The sequence below is a fragment of the Manacus vitellinus genome, unplaced genomic scaffold (genome assembly GCF_001715985.3).
Source record: "Manacus vitellinus isolate BGI_N305 unplaced genomic scaffold, ASM171598v3 scaffold_4_pilon, whole genome shotgun sequence".
Taxonomy (NCBI): domain Eukaryota; kingdom Metazoa; phylum Chordata; class Aves; order Passeriformes; family Pipridae; genus Manacus; species Manacus vitellinus.
In genome coordinates, this window is record NW_021940604.1 from 31552735 (window position 1) to 31572343 (window position 19609).

The 19609-nt window shown below is 42.7% G+C and overlaps 1 protein-coding gene across 1 annotated transcript in view; it reads left to right on the plus strand.

Annotated features, from left to right (window-relative positions):
• LOC103763214 (gamma-aminobutyric acid receptor subunit rho-2) overlaps positions 1–6896 on the plus strand; it is a 32054-nt gene extending 25158 nt beyond the window's left edge. The window contains exons 5-9 of the mRNA XM_008929951.3: positions 1302–1384; positions 2675–2815; positions 3059–3211; positions 5406–5602; positions 6588–6896. Coding sequence (XP_008928199.3) covers positions 1302–1384; positions 2675–2815; positions 3059–3211; positions 5406–5602; positions 6588–6896 — 883 coding nt within the window. The remainder of the gene's footprint in view (positions 1–1301; positions 1385–2674; positions 2816–3058; positions 3212–5405; positions 5603–6587) is intronic.
• Positions 6897–19609: the final 12713 nt, after the last annotated feature.

Genomic DNA, 19609 nt, shown 5'->3' on the forward strand with positions numbered 1-19609 from the left:
CCTCAGATGTCTTGAGATATCTGCAAGGGGTTGATACTGGGCTGAGACACATTTCATTCCTCATTTCAGCCTTGGGCTTTCATGGGCACCTAAAGACTTCACTCTAATTGAGGAATATGTTACTGATGAGCTGATTTTCTGTGCTGTCATTGGCTAATGAATTGTTATTGACCACAGGTTGTGCATAGTTCAGGTGATGCTGAGGAAAGAAAATAACAGAAAGAAAGAAAATAATGCGACTGAGTTACACAATGCTTAAATGCTACACACAATTAGGGGAGGTCATTGCCTCAATAGACCTTCTGGAGCACATCCCCAAAAATATTCTTTAAATTTTGCACGTAAGGCAAAAATTTGCTCTAGTTTTATGGTCAAAATGAACAGTGTGAGCTTTTCAGGTGATGAGTGTGTAGATCAGGGTAGGATTTGCATCTAAATCCCTGCAACAGAAGAAAAGTTCTTTATCAACGTCTGCAATAAATCTAGGAAATGGTCACAGCTAACGTAAGTTGGCTTCTGAAACGATGAGTCACAGCTGATTTGAGCCTACTAAATTGAGAGCTCCACTGCAAATCCGTCTGCAAGAGAAAGTTCACTGACCCACTGGAAAATTTCTTATGTAACAATGTGCACAACTGGACTAATTTAAAGACTGGAGCTGTGATTGCTGCAGCTCTTTAGCTTAGACTTAAACTTAACAGAGGCAAATCTCACTTCTTGAAAATAAGCTGCATCCATTTTACGTCCCCTGGCCCAGGAATACACCCCTCAGATTAAAATAATTTTATTGAGAACAGAAAAGAAACTGCTTTTTCTTTAAAAATATATGTAGTGGAGCAATTCTGTGGCTTGCAATAAGGATGGTCATGTTCCTCAGACTTGGATCATTCTTGGGGTGACTATGGAGGGAACTGAGCAATGGGGAAAATGAGGAAACCTTAATTGAGCTGTACGTGAGAGAAACTTCAAATGTAAATGGTGAAGTTATTTTATGTTGTTGCTTTGTAGATAAATACTTGGCTGTAAAATACAGTAGAATGACTGTACTGACATTAGTATAACTGTAATGTTCAAGATAGTGTTTTAGTTCCTTGGTAGATATTGAAATTACATCTTCCTTTGGAGTTTCTGTGTATAATCCAGCTCGTTTGAACTTGGATAATTGGTAATTTTCCTGGGGATTTTATGCTAACATCATGCATAATTTCTGGCTTTAAAGCTGCGGAATAATTATCTGCAATAACATTCTGCTTGATTGCTCCTCACAGAAACCAACTTTTCTTCTCATTTTCAACTTCTAGGGTCACAGTGACAGCAATGTGCAACATGGACTTCAGCTGCTTCCCCCTGGACTCTCAGACATGTTCTCTGGAGCTGGAAAGCTGTATGTTGTATCTGTGTTTCTTGCTACACGTGCTTCATGGCTGGCTGCACAAGCATTGCACTGGACACATTTCAGAATACTTTTTATTTCAGGGCCTGAAAAGATAGTTCACCAGAGTTACTAAAAGACTTTCTATTGACTCAACAGTGTTGTATGTCTAGTCCTTATGCTGCTAGACAGGGGAATTTGCAAGGAAAACATCCTATGACATAATCCTGATCCTGCAAACACTGTGACCTGGGCTAAGCTTCTTTGGGAAGGATTTGTTCTGTGGAGAACTTAATGTGAACAGTAAAATTTTCGTGGCTGTTCTGTAAACTTTCTCCAGTGTAGACTAACATCTAGATGTTTTGAGGTCCTCCCAGCTGTTTAACTGAAACATTCCTCTACAAACAGCAGAATCACAGGGTAATTGACATTGATGTTGAGGTCAGCTGCTCCTTGAGTTCAGCTGCTCCCTGTTGAGAGCAGGGAGATCTTTATAGTGGGTTGCTCAGGGCTGTGTCCATTTGGGTTTTGAACAAGGTAAAGCAGGCTCCACAACTTTTCTGTGCAACTTGTTCAAATATTTGACAGCCCTCATCCTGAAAAATTTACTTTTACCTGCTTGAAAACAACCCCTTGCTGTAACTTGCATCCTTTGCCTCTTGTCCTTTCATTCTCTATCTTGATGAAGAGTCTGAGAAAAACCTACTGCCATCTTCTTTATGACCCTCAACAGGGCAGCATCTGGACCCCACCACAGACTGCTCTTCTTCCAGCTGAACGAACCCCGTTCCCCCAGCCTCTTATGCTGTGTGCTCCAGCCCCTGACCATCTTGATAACCCATTTCTCATTCCCCATTCCTGATACCTAGTGTGATAACAAATTCTGTTTTTCATATATACTTTTAAAATATTTCTAGACTTTTGCTTCAGATCCTATCCTTTTTGCTTTTATCATTATAAGATAGTTTGAGTGTTTGTGTGTGAGGTGTCTGCGTTTCCTCCTTCCTCTGAATTCAAGTGCTTTACCCATGATTATTTCTTGATCTATTCTTATCAGTTAGCAAGAGTGCCATTCCAGCTGTCATTCCATCAGTGTAGAGTAAAACGAGGATGTGTTTCCTTGAATCAGGATGACCTAAATTTTTATTTTTGTCATGATATATTATATCATGCGATCTTTTTAACTCAGTGCTGTTAGCAAAGTTATTTGTGGCATTACTTCATGCCAAAGACTGCATCTGTTAGCTTTTGTCAAACCTCCAAGCTAAAGTCACTTCACATCATGTTTCTTTTTTCCCTAAGATGCTTACACTGATGAAGATCTGATGCTGTACTGGAAAAATGGGAATGAATCTCTGAAAACTGATGAAAAGATTTCTTTGTCTCAGTTTTTGATACAAAAATTCCACACTACATCAAGACTGGCTTTCTACAGTAGCACAGGTATTGATCTTTTCTGATTTAATACTACTGCTAAAACTAATGCTGTATTAACTGCCTGTGAGAGGGCTCTTGGGATTATGTTGCTGAAATGTAGTCTCCACGGTCTGGACAACACATGTTTTGTAAGCTCAGTTTCTTTTTTCACTACTCTTTAGAATTAAAATAGCAAAAGAAAGATCTTACCTCTCTGTGCCTACTGTCAAGGCTCTTTCCACTGATTCTGGGTTTCCTCCTCTCTCAAAGGTTGGTACAATCGACTCTACATTAACTTCACTTTACGTCGACACATCTTCTTCTTCTTGCTCCAAACTTACTTCCCTGCTACCCTCATGGTCATGTTGTCCTGGGTGTCCTTCTGGATTGATCACCGAGCAGTTCCTGCCAGAGTCTCTTTGGGTGAGAACAATTGCAAAAAGCCATGACTGTGGGAAAATCTTTGAACGCGAAAGTTTTGGCAGGACTGGGCAATCAAATGTTGGTTTTACCTGATGATTAATGTAATGTAAAACTTGCAGTTTGTCTTAAGTCCTTCCTCATTAAGCAGTCTTCCTGACCTACACTTTGCTCAGGACAAAAAGGGCTATGGTCTTAAAACTACAGTTGAGCAGAGAAGTTTCAGTATTTATGAGCTGATGAATTGAGAGTTTTTCCCTGTTGTCCCGCCCTGCAGTTCTAAGACACACATTCCCATTGGTGACAGTAGAGTTTCACAGGAGTTCAGGCACCTACAGGGCTTTAAAGGCTTCTGTTACAATTTTCATGAGTGCCTTTCAAGAGCAGGATCCTGCCATGTCCCAGTTGCCACAGTGAATATCCCAGCCCAGCTATGTGTCTTCCCAACCAGCCAACACCGATGCTGTGGCCAGTGTTTTTTTCCAAACTGCCTGGAAGGTGGCAATGTGGCACATCTTAACAAAGTTGGGAAAGAAAGGCACCAGCAAGGGATCTAGCCCTATCAGCACCTGTGTACTTTGGTATCACAGAATTATGAAATCATAGAATGGTTTGGGTTTGAAGAGATCTTAAAGATACATAATCCCAACCACCCTGCCATGGGCAGGAACACCTTCCAGTAGACAAGGTTGCTCAAAGCCACATCCAGCCTGGCCTTCAAACATGTTGTTCCATCTGGTGTGCCCCTGGGGAAGCTCAGGCACCTCAGTAACTCCAGGCCTCAGACAACAGTGAGGCAGTGAAAGGAACATAGCTTTCCTCTCTCATCTACAGTGCCTGAGGATGAGAGGCCACTAACCCTGAGGTGAGGCAGATGTTGGGTTTCTCCTTTCCCAAGGGTGTCCTGCACTGAAAACCCAATGTGTCTGGGGTAGTGAGGTCTCTCATTTGAAGGAGTGGAAAAGCAAAGAAGAAGCTGCTTGAAATCCTGCACACACCAATCTGCCTCTCTGGATATCTAAAACTCAACAGTCAGAGCTTTGTCCATGTCAGGACTGGAGGAAATTCTTTCAGCTGAACATAAAAAAGAGCTGATTTGTTTATCACTCCATGCATAGGTTAAAGGAGGCAAAAATATAGTAGGAAAACTCTCTGAATATTAATATGTTAATATGAAAGCATAAACACAGTATTCCAGCTCATAAGTTCATTTCACTTAGAGAGCTATGCACTAGAGCAAACAGATGAGAAGAGGGAGCTGGAAGTCTGCTCCACTGAAAGAAATGTGTTTGGTTTCAATTTTTTTAAAAAAATTGTATCCTTATAAAAAGTGAACAACATTAGCTATGTTCACAGCAGTCACTGTTTTGAAATGGCTGAAGTAGCTATGAATGCTTTTTGACTGTTTTCCCTGTTTAAGTGGCTTTGGGAATGTGTCAATATTCTTCTCTCCATGACAATCCAAAGGATATATTATTTTGCAGGATTATACGTATACCTGTCTAAATATATATACACATACACATGTGTGAAGATATATACATACTCACACATATATAAACACATATATTTAATTATAAACACATACACATGCACACATTTATCTATATAATACCATGGTGGTTGTTCAAAATGTTTTGATTTCCACAACTTTAACTGTAGACAAATATTTCTAGAGGTAAAAGCATAACACTTTTCTTTTGCATGGCTTCATGCAAAATATTTTATCCTTATTGCCTGTCCTATTTAAAATCAGTGATTTAGATCAAGTCCTCTTTAGCTGTGACTGAAAGTCAATACTAATTTTCTTCCTGGCAGCACCTGTAACACAGAATGGTACAGCTGGGAAACAGGGGTCCCTGTCACCACTGGTCTTAGCAGACCTGACCTTAGGGTTAGGTGTGTTAAAAATGTGTTTTAACAGCACTGTCTCATAAACCCTGGAGATTAAGGAGAGAGTTAAATGCTGTTCCTAGAGAAATCATTGCTCCTCAAAACTCAACCCATCATGAGCACAGAAGTGTAGGTAGTGGAACAGTTCTGCATTGGCAAAAGAGATACGTTACACATATTTATTTGATATTGAATATATTTTAGATCGTCATGTAAACCATAATTTCTGGGTTTTTTTTCTAGAGACGAAAAGCCTTATATACTGTATCAGTCAATAACATTTATTTCTCTTGGTTCTGTCCAGGGATAACCACTGTGCTGACCATGTCCACGATCATCACTGGGGTGAATGCTTCCATGCCTCGTGTTTCCTACATCAAAGCCGTGGACATTTACCTGTGGGTCAGTTTTGTGTTTGTCTTCCTCTCGGTGTTGGAATATGCAGCTGTGAATTACCTGACGACGGTGCAAGAGAGGAAGGAGAGGAAACTCCAGAAGAGGGTGAGAAAAACTTCTTTTCATCAATCTATTCCTTTTTTCCCTTGTTACTGATCTGGTCTTTATGTTGACAGAGTTTTTCAGTGGCATCCTGAATATTCCATATTGATAAATATATACATATTTATATCTTCTGATATATAAATTTCTACATATATATATTTAATTATTTTAGCTGAACACATCCTTGAAAACAAGTCTTTGGAAAAACCAGAGTTCAAAGTTGGTGGAGGAGGGAATTGGGTGCAAAGTATTACTGGGTAAGGAAATTGGTCTATGGGGAATCAAGGCAGGATCTCCTAGCAGAAAGGTTTGGGAGTCCATTTTCATTGCATACAAATACATCATCCATATTGCTGGAACAAGAAAACTTCAGATTTTGAATAGTAGAAGATGGCATTTGCCATTCAAAATTCTACCTGCAGTCTAAAAAACTTGTGGGATGTATGCTGCTAAAGTCAATGCAAGTTTTGACATTAACTTCAACAGAGTGGGGATTTTACATCAGGCTTTTAGCAGGTCATCTCCTTGGTTTAAAATCAGATTTACAAAGAAAACGTGTATCTGTGAAACCAGAACTTGGGCCTTTTTTTTCCATAACATATACTGGATAAGCCATTTCTACAGATAAAAGTGCATCTTGTCCTTGAATATTTATAAACATCAGGACTGAAAAATAGGGGATCTGAAGACAGGAAGGCTGAACAAGAGATAGCTAAGAAAACTTTTTGCTTAGATTAAATGTCTGCTAAGCATTTTTTTAATCTTTTCTGAATTTGCTTGTCCAAGCAGCGGAGCTAAACCCTATTTCTTACTTCCAGAACACAAGCAAAATTCCAAAGTGACTTTTTTGTTCAAAGAGGAAAAAACATCTCAACTAAAATTTCAAGCTCAACTGTTTACAAGCTGTCTGTTAACAGAAAGCCATAATTTCTGTTTCTCATGTGTTCTTCCAGTGTTCAACCATATTTCTTGTTTATGCTTCTAGTTTTCATGTTCGTGCGGAATACCTCACTCGAAAACTATGATGCTGGATGGAAACTGCAGTGAATCTGATGCCAACAGCCTGGCAGGATATACAAGAAACCAGATGGTACCAGAAGAAGAAAAACAAGAAAAGATAGTTGTGCATTTGGCTATGAGCAATGAATCTAATTCATCAAGGAAGAGAGGCCTGAAGGGTCATGTGGGCTTGCGCATCATCCAGAACACTCATGCAATTGATAAATACTCAAGATTAATATTCCCAGGCACCTATATATTTTTTAATTTGATATATTGGTCTGTCTTTAGCTAAGCATGCTGGCACAGCAGTGACTGATTCAGAACACATTTACAAAACTCTCTTTTGTTGGTACTTTTTCAGTCAAATCTGGATGCAAAGCCAGAAAACTGATTCTTTTATTGCTTCTTCGAAGGGCAAAGGGGAGGACTCCAGTAGGCAACTCCATGCACATGGAGGCATCATGGAGGAACCTGCTGTGCTGGTTGATTTTCAACCCACACCCCAGCTGCTGTTTGCTTTAAGACACATGCCATTTCTCATACTTGAAAATATGTGCTCACCTTACACCGAAAAGGTGCTGGCCATGCTGGTGGTGCCTGCTGTACAATGGACAACTAGAAACAGTGCTCATGTGAGCTGTAAGGAATTAGATAAATGCAAATTGCAAGGGGAGGTCTGGACAGTGCATCTCCTGTAAGGGAACTGAATGAACCTTTCCTTTTAAAATCTCTGCTTTTGAGCAAATTATTTTATTTTTCTTTGGCATATTAGCATCGTAGTTTTTTCAATTGTTTTATGAAGAACGCCTCCTTTCAGGGTCCAAATTCTGCTTTCTCTGGATAGGACCTTCATCAACACTATTAGGGCAGTTGACTGTCCAAGGTCAGCTGGACTGGTTACAGAGTGCAGGTGGTATGTTTGTGTCAGTGGTAAGATTTTAAGTAAGGAGCGATGATGAAGGAGAGCTAAGAAGCCCACAGACTCACAGAAGATGGCTCCCAGGGTACCTGGGTAATGAAAGCGGGGAGGTTTGGGCACATTTTTCTCCATATCAATGGAGCACAGAGCATGATAGGTAGCACCTACTCTCTAAAACGAGAAGGGGAACTGATCTGTAGCATTCACACACGTGGTGAATGGGCAGTGCCCCTGGGACTTGGACCTTCACATTCCCTCCCAAGAAACGGAAAACAGTGTTGAGAGCAGCACACATGGCTTTCAAAGGTTTTCCTGTGAGGAAAGTGCAGCTCACAGACAAACTGTACATGCCCATGTGCCTCTCCCAGTCAACACAATGTCCTTCTTCTGAATGCGTTCAGGCATTTGGGATCAAAAGGGAGATGTGTCTGCCAGAACCTCTCTCTGCAGAAACAGAGGTATGGCAGAGATTAAATGGCCAAGGATAATATTGTGGGGTCCAAGGTCGATGTAAGGCCTTTGAAGCTGCTGCAAAGCATTGTAACAAGCTTATGTGCTTGGCAGTTCTTTTCTCATCCTGTGATATCTCCCCTTCCTTTGCTAACAATGCTGCCTGCAAAACCCAAATGTAGAAATATTATAGCAACAAGACAACAATGCTCAGGTTTGTGTGCTCCTTAGTTTTAGAAAACAGAAGGACTTTTTGGCTGTGTTGGAGATTAGGTACATCAAAATATTTGTTTACCATGCTGAAACTGAGCAGTAGGGGCAGAATTTGAAACGTGAAGAGCCAGGACTGAGGTTAGAATAAAGAAAAAGCAAACAAAAATACCAATGCAGCCATAACTATTTGTCAGCATGTGAAATTTTTTGCTCACCCTAGCAGTTATTCTTATGTCCTAAATCTCAAGGGATGTGAAAAGTGGCAGAGAATTGTCAACAACATTGTTGACTGTCAACAAAACCCGGGTTTTCCCTCAAATATTACTGCCTAAGTCAAGCTGATGGTGGCACTGATTTACTGAAAATGAAACTAATGAGAGAAACTAAAATTCACAACCATGTTCCCTTTTTGTCAGCCCTGTTAATAACTGACATAAATGGGGTTCTGTCTGGTCACGAAAGTGAGAAAACACATCCCTGAAATTGCTGGCAAGAAGAGGAGCCATGGAAGGACATGGAAGTGTCTGAGAGCATGGATTGTGCTGTACCCCAGCCTGCTACTTGTCTCCTGATACAGCAGGTCAGTGCACTTACCACCCATCACTTCTGGAGCTGAAACCTTGCTACTTCTCACATTGACAAGTGGAGATTACTACAAGAAAGATGCAAAAAATATTAAAGAAATAGACCACTCCTTTTTTTGAGAGGTTAAAGTTTGGACACAGCAGTGCATTCTTCAGCATTAGCAGTTTTGAGTGCAAAACAGGAACCAATGCCCCAGCTGGCAGCAGGACAGTGCAGCAAAGGGACTTTTGCTGGGAAAAGGCAGCAGAACTGCACCATGAAGTCACCAGAGAGCACAGGGAGTGGGAAACTTGGTTCCTGTGCCCTCCTGTTTTGCCAGTCTTCCTGCATTGCCCATGGCATGTGCCATTTAACCTCTCAGTGCCTCATCTCCTCCATCTAGAAAGTGAGGAGCGGTAAGATTTACCTACCTCATAAGCTGCCAAGGGGCTTAACTTGCTCAACCAGCACATGTGTGGGGCATGGTTATGATTTCTGAGCAGGTCACCCACTGGGAATCTGATTTTGTCTTAGTTACCAGCAAGTTGTTCAAATGCATCCTGTGAATCAGTTTAGGTGGAAGAAAGCAGGTTTCTCCCCTGCCTTATAATGCTATTAAAACTCCCCTGCATTATAATGATATTAAACCAGGGATAAATGTAGCCAAACAGCCAAAAAGTGAGTGCTGTCAATGAATAATGCCTCCTTGCATACAAAAACCAGGAAGTCCTAGTGCTTTACTTTTCCATTTGTTTTTATGACACCTCCTGTTCCCTTAGAAGTTATGACAAAGATGTCCTTTTGATCTGTCATCTTCGTTTGAACATTGCCTGTAGTTAAATGTCTAATAAGCATCTTTTGGAGAGGATACCTTACTGTTATTTTATTTGCATGTGTACATAACTGATAGAGATTGATGTCTGTTTCTACCAGACACAATTATACAGCCTATAAAACCATCAAGAGGGTGTTTTTCCATTAAAGCAAAAAAAAAAATCCATACTCAAACTTAGGCACCACTTACACTTATTATTCATTAAAACAACAGATGGAAAACGTAGATACAAATAAAGCTGATACTTCTTCAGGCAGCATTAGGAGTTGTATTCTTCTGCTTATGAAGAGGAGAGTGGCTAGACATGGAGGTAGAATGAATATTTGAAGTGTAGATTGACAATATATTTCACCCTTGATTTCCCCTGGATTACAAGAGACTCCATGAGCATTGTCTAACTTCCAGTTGCAAGATCCAACCAATGTTTTGAGAAATAGTGCCTGAAGCTAGGCTCTGAGTACTGTTTGATGGATACAACCCAATTCTGTGAAGCACTAAGCATCTGGACAATGAACCTACTGAAGGACAGGATTTTCAGAAATGCACAGGAGATTTGAGCAGAGGAGATTGGGGTCACTGATGAATATGCCTTCTCCAGACAACCCTGTCCAACTCTGAAGAGAGAAAATGTCAGCTCTGCTTATTTCTACATCTGGCTCCATTGTCATTTTACTTACTTCTAACCAAATCATGTCTCTGAAAAAAAGTAACTATGTAGATATGTACACGTATGTATAAAGTATATGCAGGTGTAATGTATAACGTAGGATGACACTGGGGTGTGTACCTATGTTAAATAGTGTACATATGTGAAATTGTGATATATTGTATGTAAATTACCATTTATTATGCCCAGAAAACTTACTATGTTGAATGGAAAAAAGGCTCTTATTGTCAGCCAAGGCCCAAGAAATGAGGTATTAGCAAAAAATAGGAGTTTGCTCACATTTTCCTTCTGAAAAAGGAGGTGTTGAGAAGAAGGCAAGAAACGCTGATGCTAAACTTGTACAGTGGGTGCAATCCACTGTGCTGATTGCTGTAATCAAACCTGGTAATAAAATAACAGATGGAAAGGGTGGGAAAGAGTCCATTTCATGGTGTAACCTTTAAATTTGATTTTAATTCTGTTTGGAGCTTTGAATAAACACCTTACTTGTAATTGATTTTAAGTAAAAAGCATCTCAAAAGGTGGAATAAATGTAGTGTAAGCATGCAAGGATTTTGAAGTATGCAAAGCTCCTCAGGAAAAAGGAACTGTTAATTACAGATATAAGCTATGGAGACATTTTGTGAAAACTGCAGCCCACAACTGAAGAAATTGTAATAATTGCTTTACCATTAGTGGCACATTCTCAGAAGCCCAAATGACAGGTATATATCTCAATCTCCATTTGACTACAAATAAGAACTTGTCATTTAATTCTTCCTCTCTGCCTTTGAAACTATTGTCTCCACACATCCCGATGGAAGATAAAACCGCTCTGAGATTCTGTCTGCCCAATCTCATCTATTATCCCTAATTCAGACAATGGAACTAAAGTAAATGTGCACGGGTGAGGCTTAATAATGGCTGTTGTCTGTCAAATTTCCACAATGGAGAGATTACAGCAAGGTACAGTCTAATTAAGTGAGATACTGCCCTGCTGAAATTTAAAGAGCAGGAAAATGTATTTTAAAAACAGCAAGAATTTAGCACTATTAAAATTAAAATGTAATCCAGTCTCATACTAAGCTGATTAATGCCTTTGCAAAAATGACATTTGAAATAAAATATCAGGGTCATTAATTCCTGGTCAGAGGAATTATCATTTCAGATGAAGTGAGAAGGGTGGGGAGGGAAATCATGCACGAACAAGGGCAAGGTGTTGCTCTTGATATCCAGTTCTTGCAGCAGGACAGAGGCAACTGCCAGGCTGAGCAGAGCCCACTGTAGAGGCAAGAGTTAGAGGATCCAAATTTCCCAAGGCATTCAGTGCCTGGGAATCATGTTACCATGTGGCAATCCTTGATTTGGGCATGAAAAGGATATCCTCTGCCAGAAGTGATGGGATCCCCACCAGCTGTAGGGTAATCACGAGAGATGGCGCAGTGCAGGTGATATAGCCATTTTGGCTAGAGATTTGGGTTCAGTTCTGGCCATGTGTGTCATTAGCTGGTCCTTAGCCAGGGTTTCATGTGGGAGCCACATCCTGTGGCAGCCATGGGCAGAGTCCCCTGCACACCGACACAAAGAGACTTGCACAGCTCCCAGATGTAGCCTCACCTCTCGGCTCATCCGGCCAGCACCATAGAGATAGGGAGTACATCATCGGCATGCCATGAAATGTGCCCCCAGCCCTCCCTTTACAAGGTACTCAGGAACCAGGACACCCCTGCAGTGCCTGCTCCTTGGAGCAAGCAGCAAAGGCCTTAGTAGATAATTTGGTGCCTGATTTTTAAGATTTTCTCCCTTTGAGAAAATACTGAGGACTCCTCTGGGGCAGTTGTCCAAATTGGACTTCTTCCACAAGTCTCTTAGAGAGTTTCTGAGTGCAGATATATTACTTGCAACCATAGAAATTAGCTTAGGAAAAGTGCCTGGCAACTCAACCTGTGCAAAATGCATATAAATGATGTGGGGGGAAAAAAAAAGAAAGATTTTAATGCTCTACTTGTCACGCAGATTTATAAAAGAAAATTGTGTGTTTAGCTTAGAGGGAATTCAGAGAGGGAAATGAAAGGACAAGTTAATTGTAACGACAGTTTGAATTACTTGAACAAATATATTTTGGGAAATGGGACAGAACACTGGAGCTGTAAAACTCTCTAGCCTCCTGGCTGTTTCCATTTTATCTGGATTTTTATCGGGATCCAAATTAATTTCAACCGTGAAATTTTAAACCTTTCTTATTAAGGTATATAATGACCACATTTTTATAGGTTCAGTCATGAGGAGACCTTCAGTGCTGTGCACAGATTGTAATTGCAGCAGCCTCCAAGTAAAATTACTGCTCTTTTTGCATCTAGAGTTTCAGGAGAGCTGCCATTCTATAAAAGAAGAAAGGCAGAGTTGTTCAGCTGCTAGGCAGGGAGACAAGACACTCTCTGAGGAGCCGCACAAGAGAAAGACCATGTCACTTATATCGGACAGAAACCTTGACATCTAACACATATTGCTGGGTGCTCAGGTGAGGAGGAGAAAAGGAAACTGCCATTTGGGCCAGATCTGGAGACACTAACCACCTCAGGTGGTCGTCACCCTAACCACAACCTCCATCCATGATGGAGTCATGGATGAAAACTGCCACCCTGGGGAAGGTGACAAAGGACATTTCCTCAGGCCTTGGTCCATGTTCTGTGCCTCTATGAGACACTTTTTTCATGGGGTCAGTGTCCCCCTGCCCCAGAGGGCTCTGATCCGGCCCCAGGATGGCACACCAAAGGAAGCATTTCTCTTACTCTGGGGCTAGGATGGGTGCTCTCCATGTGTGTTTTGTCCATGAGGGAGGTTGGTGCTCTGGTCTGAAGAGGTGGTGTCTGTTTGCAGGATTTTCCTGTCAGATTCCTGCCTCATCAGACCTCCCTTTAATCCCAGTGGTGACCCAGGAGAGGAGGAGGAGCCCTTGCTTCAAAGGGCTCCTTTGTTTGGAGAAGGGTTGGTGTATGCACAGAAAGCAAAGGAAAGGATTGAAATGGGAGGCCCTGCTGATTACTTGGGATCAAATGGTTTGTCCCAGATTCTTGGGCACTCTGTGCCCTAAGTGACACAGGACACAAAAGCTGTACAACTCAATTTTGAACTGAGCTGCTAAATGGAAACCACACTGGCAGAGCTGCCGAGAGCCTTCACCACCACTCACACATTAAGGCTGGGGCAGGAGCACTGTGTGTGTCATTCTGTACCTCATTAATGTGTACAGGAATGCCTGGAGCCTGGCAGTGATGATGCCTGGTGATGATGGTACCCATCAGTGATGTGGCCTAGGAACAATGATACCCATCAGCTCTCCCTTCCCTTCTCAGCCTCCCACAGAAGGGCTCTCCCCATGTCCTGCTCACCCTCGTGCAGGTGCAGCCATGCAGTGCTTAGCCAGACATGGCTTCCTTTAAAAAGAGGGAAAAGTAGGGAAAGAGGCAAGAAGAGGAAAAAAGTTTCCAAAAAAATGAAAGTATTCTTGTGACTGTGCCAAAGACAGTATTTTACCAAGCCATAAACTGCTTTTCACTTCTCCAGCTTTCCTTAAATCACGGCTGTAATGTTTGTGCTTTCTCTTCCTTAGTTCTCTGGCAGCTGACGTAAACATTAACAGCATGTCAGTATTCTTCCCACGTCTCAACTGGTGACAAAAGCTATGAAAATAAGTGACTAACAGCTCCAGTGCAAATCACTTTTGTGCTGGTGCTCTGCCAAAGGAAGGAACATTCCAGGCTGCTTTACAAGCGTAAATGCTGCCTGTAACATGTTTACTTACCCTGTGAATCCAATAAACGAACTAGTTGAAGCAGTCTAATTGGGAAGAGGTAAAACAGCCTGTCACAAATTTAAAAAAAAAAAAAAAAGTTTGATTTCACGGAGCAGAAAGCAGCCTTAGAAAGAAGTCCAAGGCTTGCCCTCACTTCAGGTATCAATCAAGGGCATGCAGTTGCATGACATGCAGCTGTGAGACACATCATGGCCCAGCTGACTAGTGGGTGCAGGTCCAAGAGGCAGCCCACAGGAGGACCTACCAGCGCTCCCAAGACTGGAGAAACCACTCAAGATGCACTTTAGATCCAGTTTCATTCCTCAGTCTCTCCATCCCATGCTGCTGAGCTGCCACCTAAGCCCTGAAATGCTCACGGTTGCTTCCAGGCACATCCAGTCCCCATATGGAGCCTGTCCCAAAGCTTCATGGCTGCTCCAAGGCATGTCTCTGGTCCCTGGCTCAGCCTATATGGAGTCGAATGCCTTGATGTTCATTTCTCGTGAGCCTCCAGGCTCACGCACCCAGCTATCTGTCCAGTTCTGCTCAGCACTGTGGTGTTAAACTGACCCTGATGCCATTTCCCAGCTGCCTCCTGAACCCAGATATGCCTCAACACCTCAAGCACGTCACCTATCTCCCAGCCCAGCCTCCCCGCTTTCTGCTGTCACTAGAGCAGATAATGGAGTCGAAGACTTCACACTCACTTGCTGCCAAGCAGACACCCTTCCAGCAGTCTCCTGAGGTCTACCCTGATCCTTGTTTCTGCTCCCCACAAGGTTGGGAGAGGACATCAGGAATCACACAGCAAGAAGCTGGTGGCAGTCACAGAAGAGATACAAGAGGCTGAAAAATGTTTCTCAAGGGTGGAGAGGGTAAAGCTGATGAGCTGAGTCCCTGAATGCTTGAGCAGAGGGCACACACATGGCACAAGGGCTCAGTGTGTGCCAGGTCTCTGGTATAGAGCAGCGAGGCTCAACCCAGCTCCAGCACTGACACCTTTCTGGTGTCAGAAATTATAATCTTGGGGCACATCCCCACCAGCAGGATGAGGCTGCCCTGCCCAGTGCTGCCACAATGGTCAGGTGAATTGAATTTAGCGGGGCCGCAGGGAGACCAGGCAGCCAATGCTCCTGTGGCTGAAGGCATCATTGACTGCATTTAAACCATTTCTGGCAGGTGCTTGTGCAGACTGCTCTTAAAAACCTGCAACCCCACAGCCTCCCCCAGGGAGTTTTTACCAGTGGTTAAAAAGCCTTAAAATTAGAAAGTGTTTACCAGTGGCCAGGCTGAATCTCCCTTGCTGGATCTGTTACACCCTGTGGATATGAAGGAAAGTTTATGTACTTAAGATTGTGTACATATATCTCAGGTTTCCTCTGCTCTTCACTTCCCTGGACTAAGTGACCTCCACTCTGTGACCCTCCTCAGAGCCCCCCAGTTTGTTTACAGAAAAATCTCACAGCAGCCTTACTGCAATCACAGAATGGTTTGTGTTGGAAGGCACCTTAAAGACCATCCAGTCCAACCCCCCTGCCATTGTCAGGGACACTTTCCATTAGACCAGGTTGCACAAAGCCCCATCCAACCTGTCCTTGAACATTTCCAGGGATGGGGCATCCACCGCTTCTCTGGGCAACCTGTTCCAGTGTCTCACCACTCTCACAGTAAAGAATTTCTTCCTAACAACTAAACTAAACCTACCCTCCTTTAGTTTAAAACTGTTCCCCCTTGTCCTACCACTATCAAAACATACAAGCCCTGCTTGCACCCAACATTTCCTTCCGTAGAAGAAGTGGTATGATTTTTTTTGGAGGGGGTGAGGGGAGTATATGTTTTCAGCTATTTCTTTAAATGTTTCATTAGGCTGCATAGAGGTGATAACTCTTTCATGAACAACAGCCTCATCTTTTCCGTAACACCTGCTAAGATTACCTGTTAGCCCGGGATTGACTGGTTTTGAACATTTACAAAAATCCGACCAGGCAGAATAAACCCTTCTCCTGACTCAGTGAACTCATGTATTCCATAAATGCATAGAGGGCTTTTCCATGCCTACAGCATTTCTGCAAACTTTGGTCCCTATAATGCCCCCTGTAAAATCCAAAGCAGGACTTTCACAGACAGGTCTGTTTCATCAGCTCACCTCTTCAGCAGGGAAGGCTTTGATGAGCCGAGGCTACATCCCACAGCCAGGCAGCGGAGAGGCAGGAGGAAGGCTGAGCCCCTGCCCTGCCCTGCCCGGCTGCCCTCACTCCCCTGCACCAGCACATGCGTGGGCAGGCAAGCAGAAAACTGGGCTACGTGAATGCCTGGGATATGGATAAGTGCATTTTCATATTACATCTAATGTAATAAGTCAGTTAAACGCCCCTAAGTCTGGGGAGGGCAGCATGTTAATAAACAGTCGTTACCAGCAGTTGACAGTTGGTTAGCACAGATTAATTCCTAATGAAGAAAAAAACTCTTTATGTAATGTAATGCTTCTGGCTGGGGATCAAGGGTTGCAATCATCCACCCACAGCAGACCTTTAAATCCGGCTTTGTTCCACTGCGGGAAAAATAGAACAAAAAAAAAATCTGCTATTTTTTAAAGGTTATGATTCAGCCAGCGTCACTCAGATCCTAATTCCAGGAGCACTGAGCTTGTTTCCTAAAGAGTACAATATGTTGCACCATAGACTGGTGAGGCAGATGTGGCAGAGGAGGTGGTGTGAGGCGGGAGGGGGCCACTGTGTGGACCCTGCGCCCCAGGGATGCAGGAGATAGCCTCGTGCAGTCCCAGGCACACCAGGCCTCTCCCATCTGGAGGGATGATGCTGACTCCCTGACCTCCGCCTGTGTGTGTCTGCACTGCAGGGATTTGTCCTGGGAAGGTGCAAGGAGCAGGGGTGCAGCTGTATTAGGCTGTGCTTGCATGTGGGGCCGGGGTATCCAGCCCTCACCTTCCATCAGCCAGGAGGAAACCGGCTGTGAAAAGTAAGAGGTCACATCCACCTTAAGCAGCAGGGGTTTTGGCAGGGGACTGTGCAGCTACCTGGATCCCAGCAGCCAATGTTGTGATGGATGGACACATACAGATTTTTCACTCTCACAGCCATCAGGAGTCTCCACGGACATTTATTTCTACTTGCAAGAAAGCAAGGCATTCCACACTGACTCACTGACTTTCCTCTCCTTCCCTTAAGAGGTTCCCTGAGCTAAGGCCTTGGGAGCTGGTTCCTGGGCTCTTCTGCAGGTGACACTGTCTCTCCAGGCTGTGCCAGTGTCACCCTTGCAGGAGGAACTTACAGAGGCATTTGCACTCCACCCCAGCAGAGTCTGAGATGTTCTCCCAAAGTCAGGAGACCAAAAGCAAAACTCACTGGAAAGCTAAATCCACTAGAATATCAATGAATAGTGTCAATAATTACTCCACCAGTTAAAAAGAAAAATCACTATATTTGTCCTGTGACCTAAGGATACAGATATAGTAAAATTGTTTCACATGCGGGAAGGTGATTTGTACTTGTGAGGACTAGTTTTTTACTATGTCTAGTTTTACTCATCATCTGATAAGAATCTTCCTACTGATTTACTGATGATCTTACAGAAAAAATTTGGAAGGAATTTTACAATAATGGCTTAAAGCAAGAATTATTCCACTTTACTTGAGCATTTTATATTTTATGGACTTACACAAAATAAATGCACATAAAACAGGAGAAGCCCCACAAGCTGTGACACGTGAATAGGAAAAGGCAAAGGAGACCTGTATCTCCCGAGCAGCACGGATGCTCAGCAGGTAAAATGGGATCTCTCAGATGCTGGGGTTTTCTTTCATCTCCTTTCCGTTTCACCTGCTTTTCTGCAGTGATGCCAAGCTGCGGAAAGCAGATTAAATCTGTAAGAAGTGTGAGAACAAAGTAAGTTCTGTGCAGGCAAAGGACTTCAAACGGGGAGAAAGGCTGGTGGTGGAGATACTGTCACAGGCAGAGACTTCAAAAGAGACATAGCAAGTTATTAAATTTGCGACTAATCGGCACAGCCAGAGCATGGTACACAGGCTGTGAGAGCAAGGCTGAACTCTGCAAATTTCTATTTAAATGGTTCCTTGCAGTTTTTGCCATTTATGTACGCTTGCGTTAAGGGGACCTGGAAGAGCCCTGTGCTCATGTCTGGGAGTGTGATGTTGCCCCTAAGGGCTTCCCATCTCCCCGGTTCCAGAGGATGGGAGGCCAAGGGCACCACCACCAAAGGACTGTGCCTCCAGTGCAACAGCCTGGCCAGCAGCACTCCCAGACCTCTCCACAGCTTAAGCTAGCCCCTGTGGCAGATGCGAGTGGTGAAAAGAAAATCCATGGGGCTGCTGCCCAGGAAATACATGTCCCGAAGTCCCTCACAACCAAAGGTCTGTCAGCTGAGAGTACTCACGTTATGCAAATGAGGCTTCCCAGCAGGCTGCCATGCAAGCAATGGGGATTGGGTACTAATGTGAGCAGAGAAAATGGTCATCGCCCCCTCTCTGAGCCTTTTTCACACACTGTTTTTTATCACTAAAGTCCCCGAGCAGCTTCTGAGCACAAAGCTAAATCCAACTACTTTTTATTCATGGACAACTCTGCATGTACTGTAATGGAAATTACAGGGCACATTTATATCCAACAGAAAATTTTGTGACACCAATACAAAGTGAGCGACAAGATGAAAACATCCGATTATTGACATCAGAGATGAAACAGCCCCATTAGATCATCTTAGTCATCGCTTAAAAATGCTGAGTGTTTTCTAATACTTTGTCTGGGCTATGAAAGAAGAGACTGTTAAGGGAATGCCAGTTTGGAGATTGTTAATGGTTTTTTTGGCTCTTGCACACTGGACAATGTCTTTAGTACCAAATGGAGAGATAAGCTCTTCCAAGGAGCTACAGAAACGACGTACAAAAAACATGTGCAAAAAACATGTACAGACTAATGACAATAATTTTTTTTATTTGCTCCATCATTAAATAAAGACAAAAAAGGACAGACAACATTTTGCAGAAATCCCAATATATTCTTGGGTTTTTGGGTTTTAAAATAATAAAGTCATAAAAAAAGTTCACCAACATTTTATGTCTCAAAACATGCTGCTTTGGAAATGTTTGCTTTGTAATTTTTCTTGATTTATTTAATTTCTTTCCTCAGCCTTACTATTAAAAGAAGCTAGGGAAATGAAGGAAGTGAACAGAAGGAAAAACTCTGAAAGACTTTTGAGGAAAAAGCTTCAAAAGAAATATTTTAATGGAGAGGGGAAGATGATTTCTCTCTCTCTTTTTTTTAAAGCATTAAAAAAAGAAGCAGCATTCTCAAGGCTCAGCTCTGGGTGGTAGCATAGGACACGATGCGCTGACCACTGACAACAATCATGGCAAGGGCATGATGTTTTCTCATCCATAATATGCTTTATATATTCAGCACAAAATTCATCCGTTGTATTCCTACATATCATGGACTGAATTTCTGGAGAAGATTTCTGATTTTTCTGGGCTATTTCTGGGCTGACATTAACACGCTGTGCTGCAAAGCCATAAACTTTCTACCGCAAATGCTAATAGTCTGCTT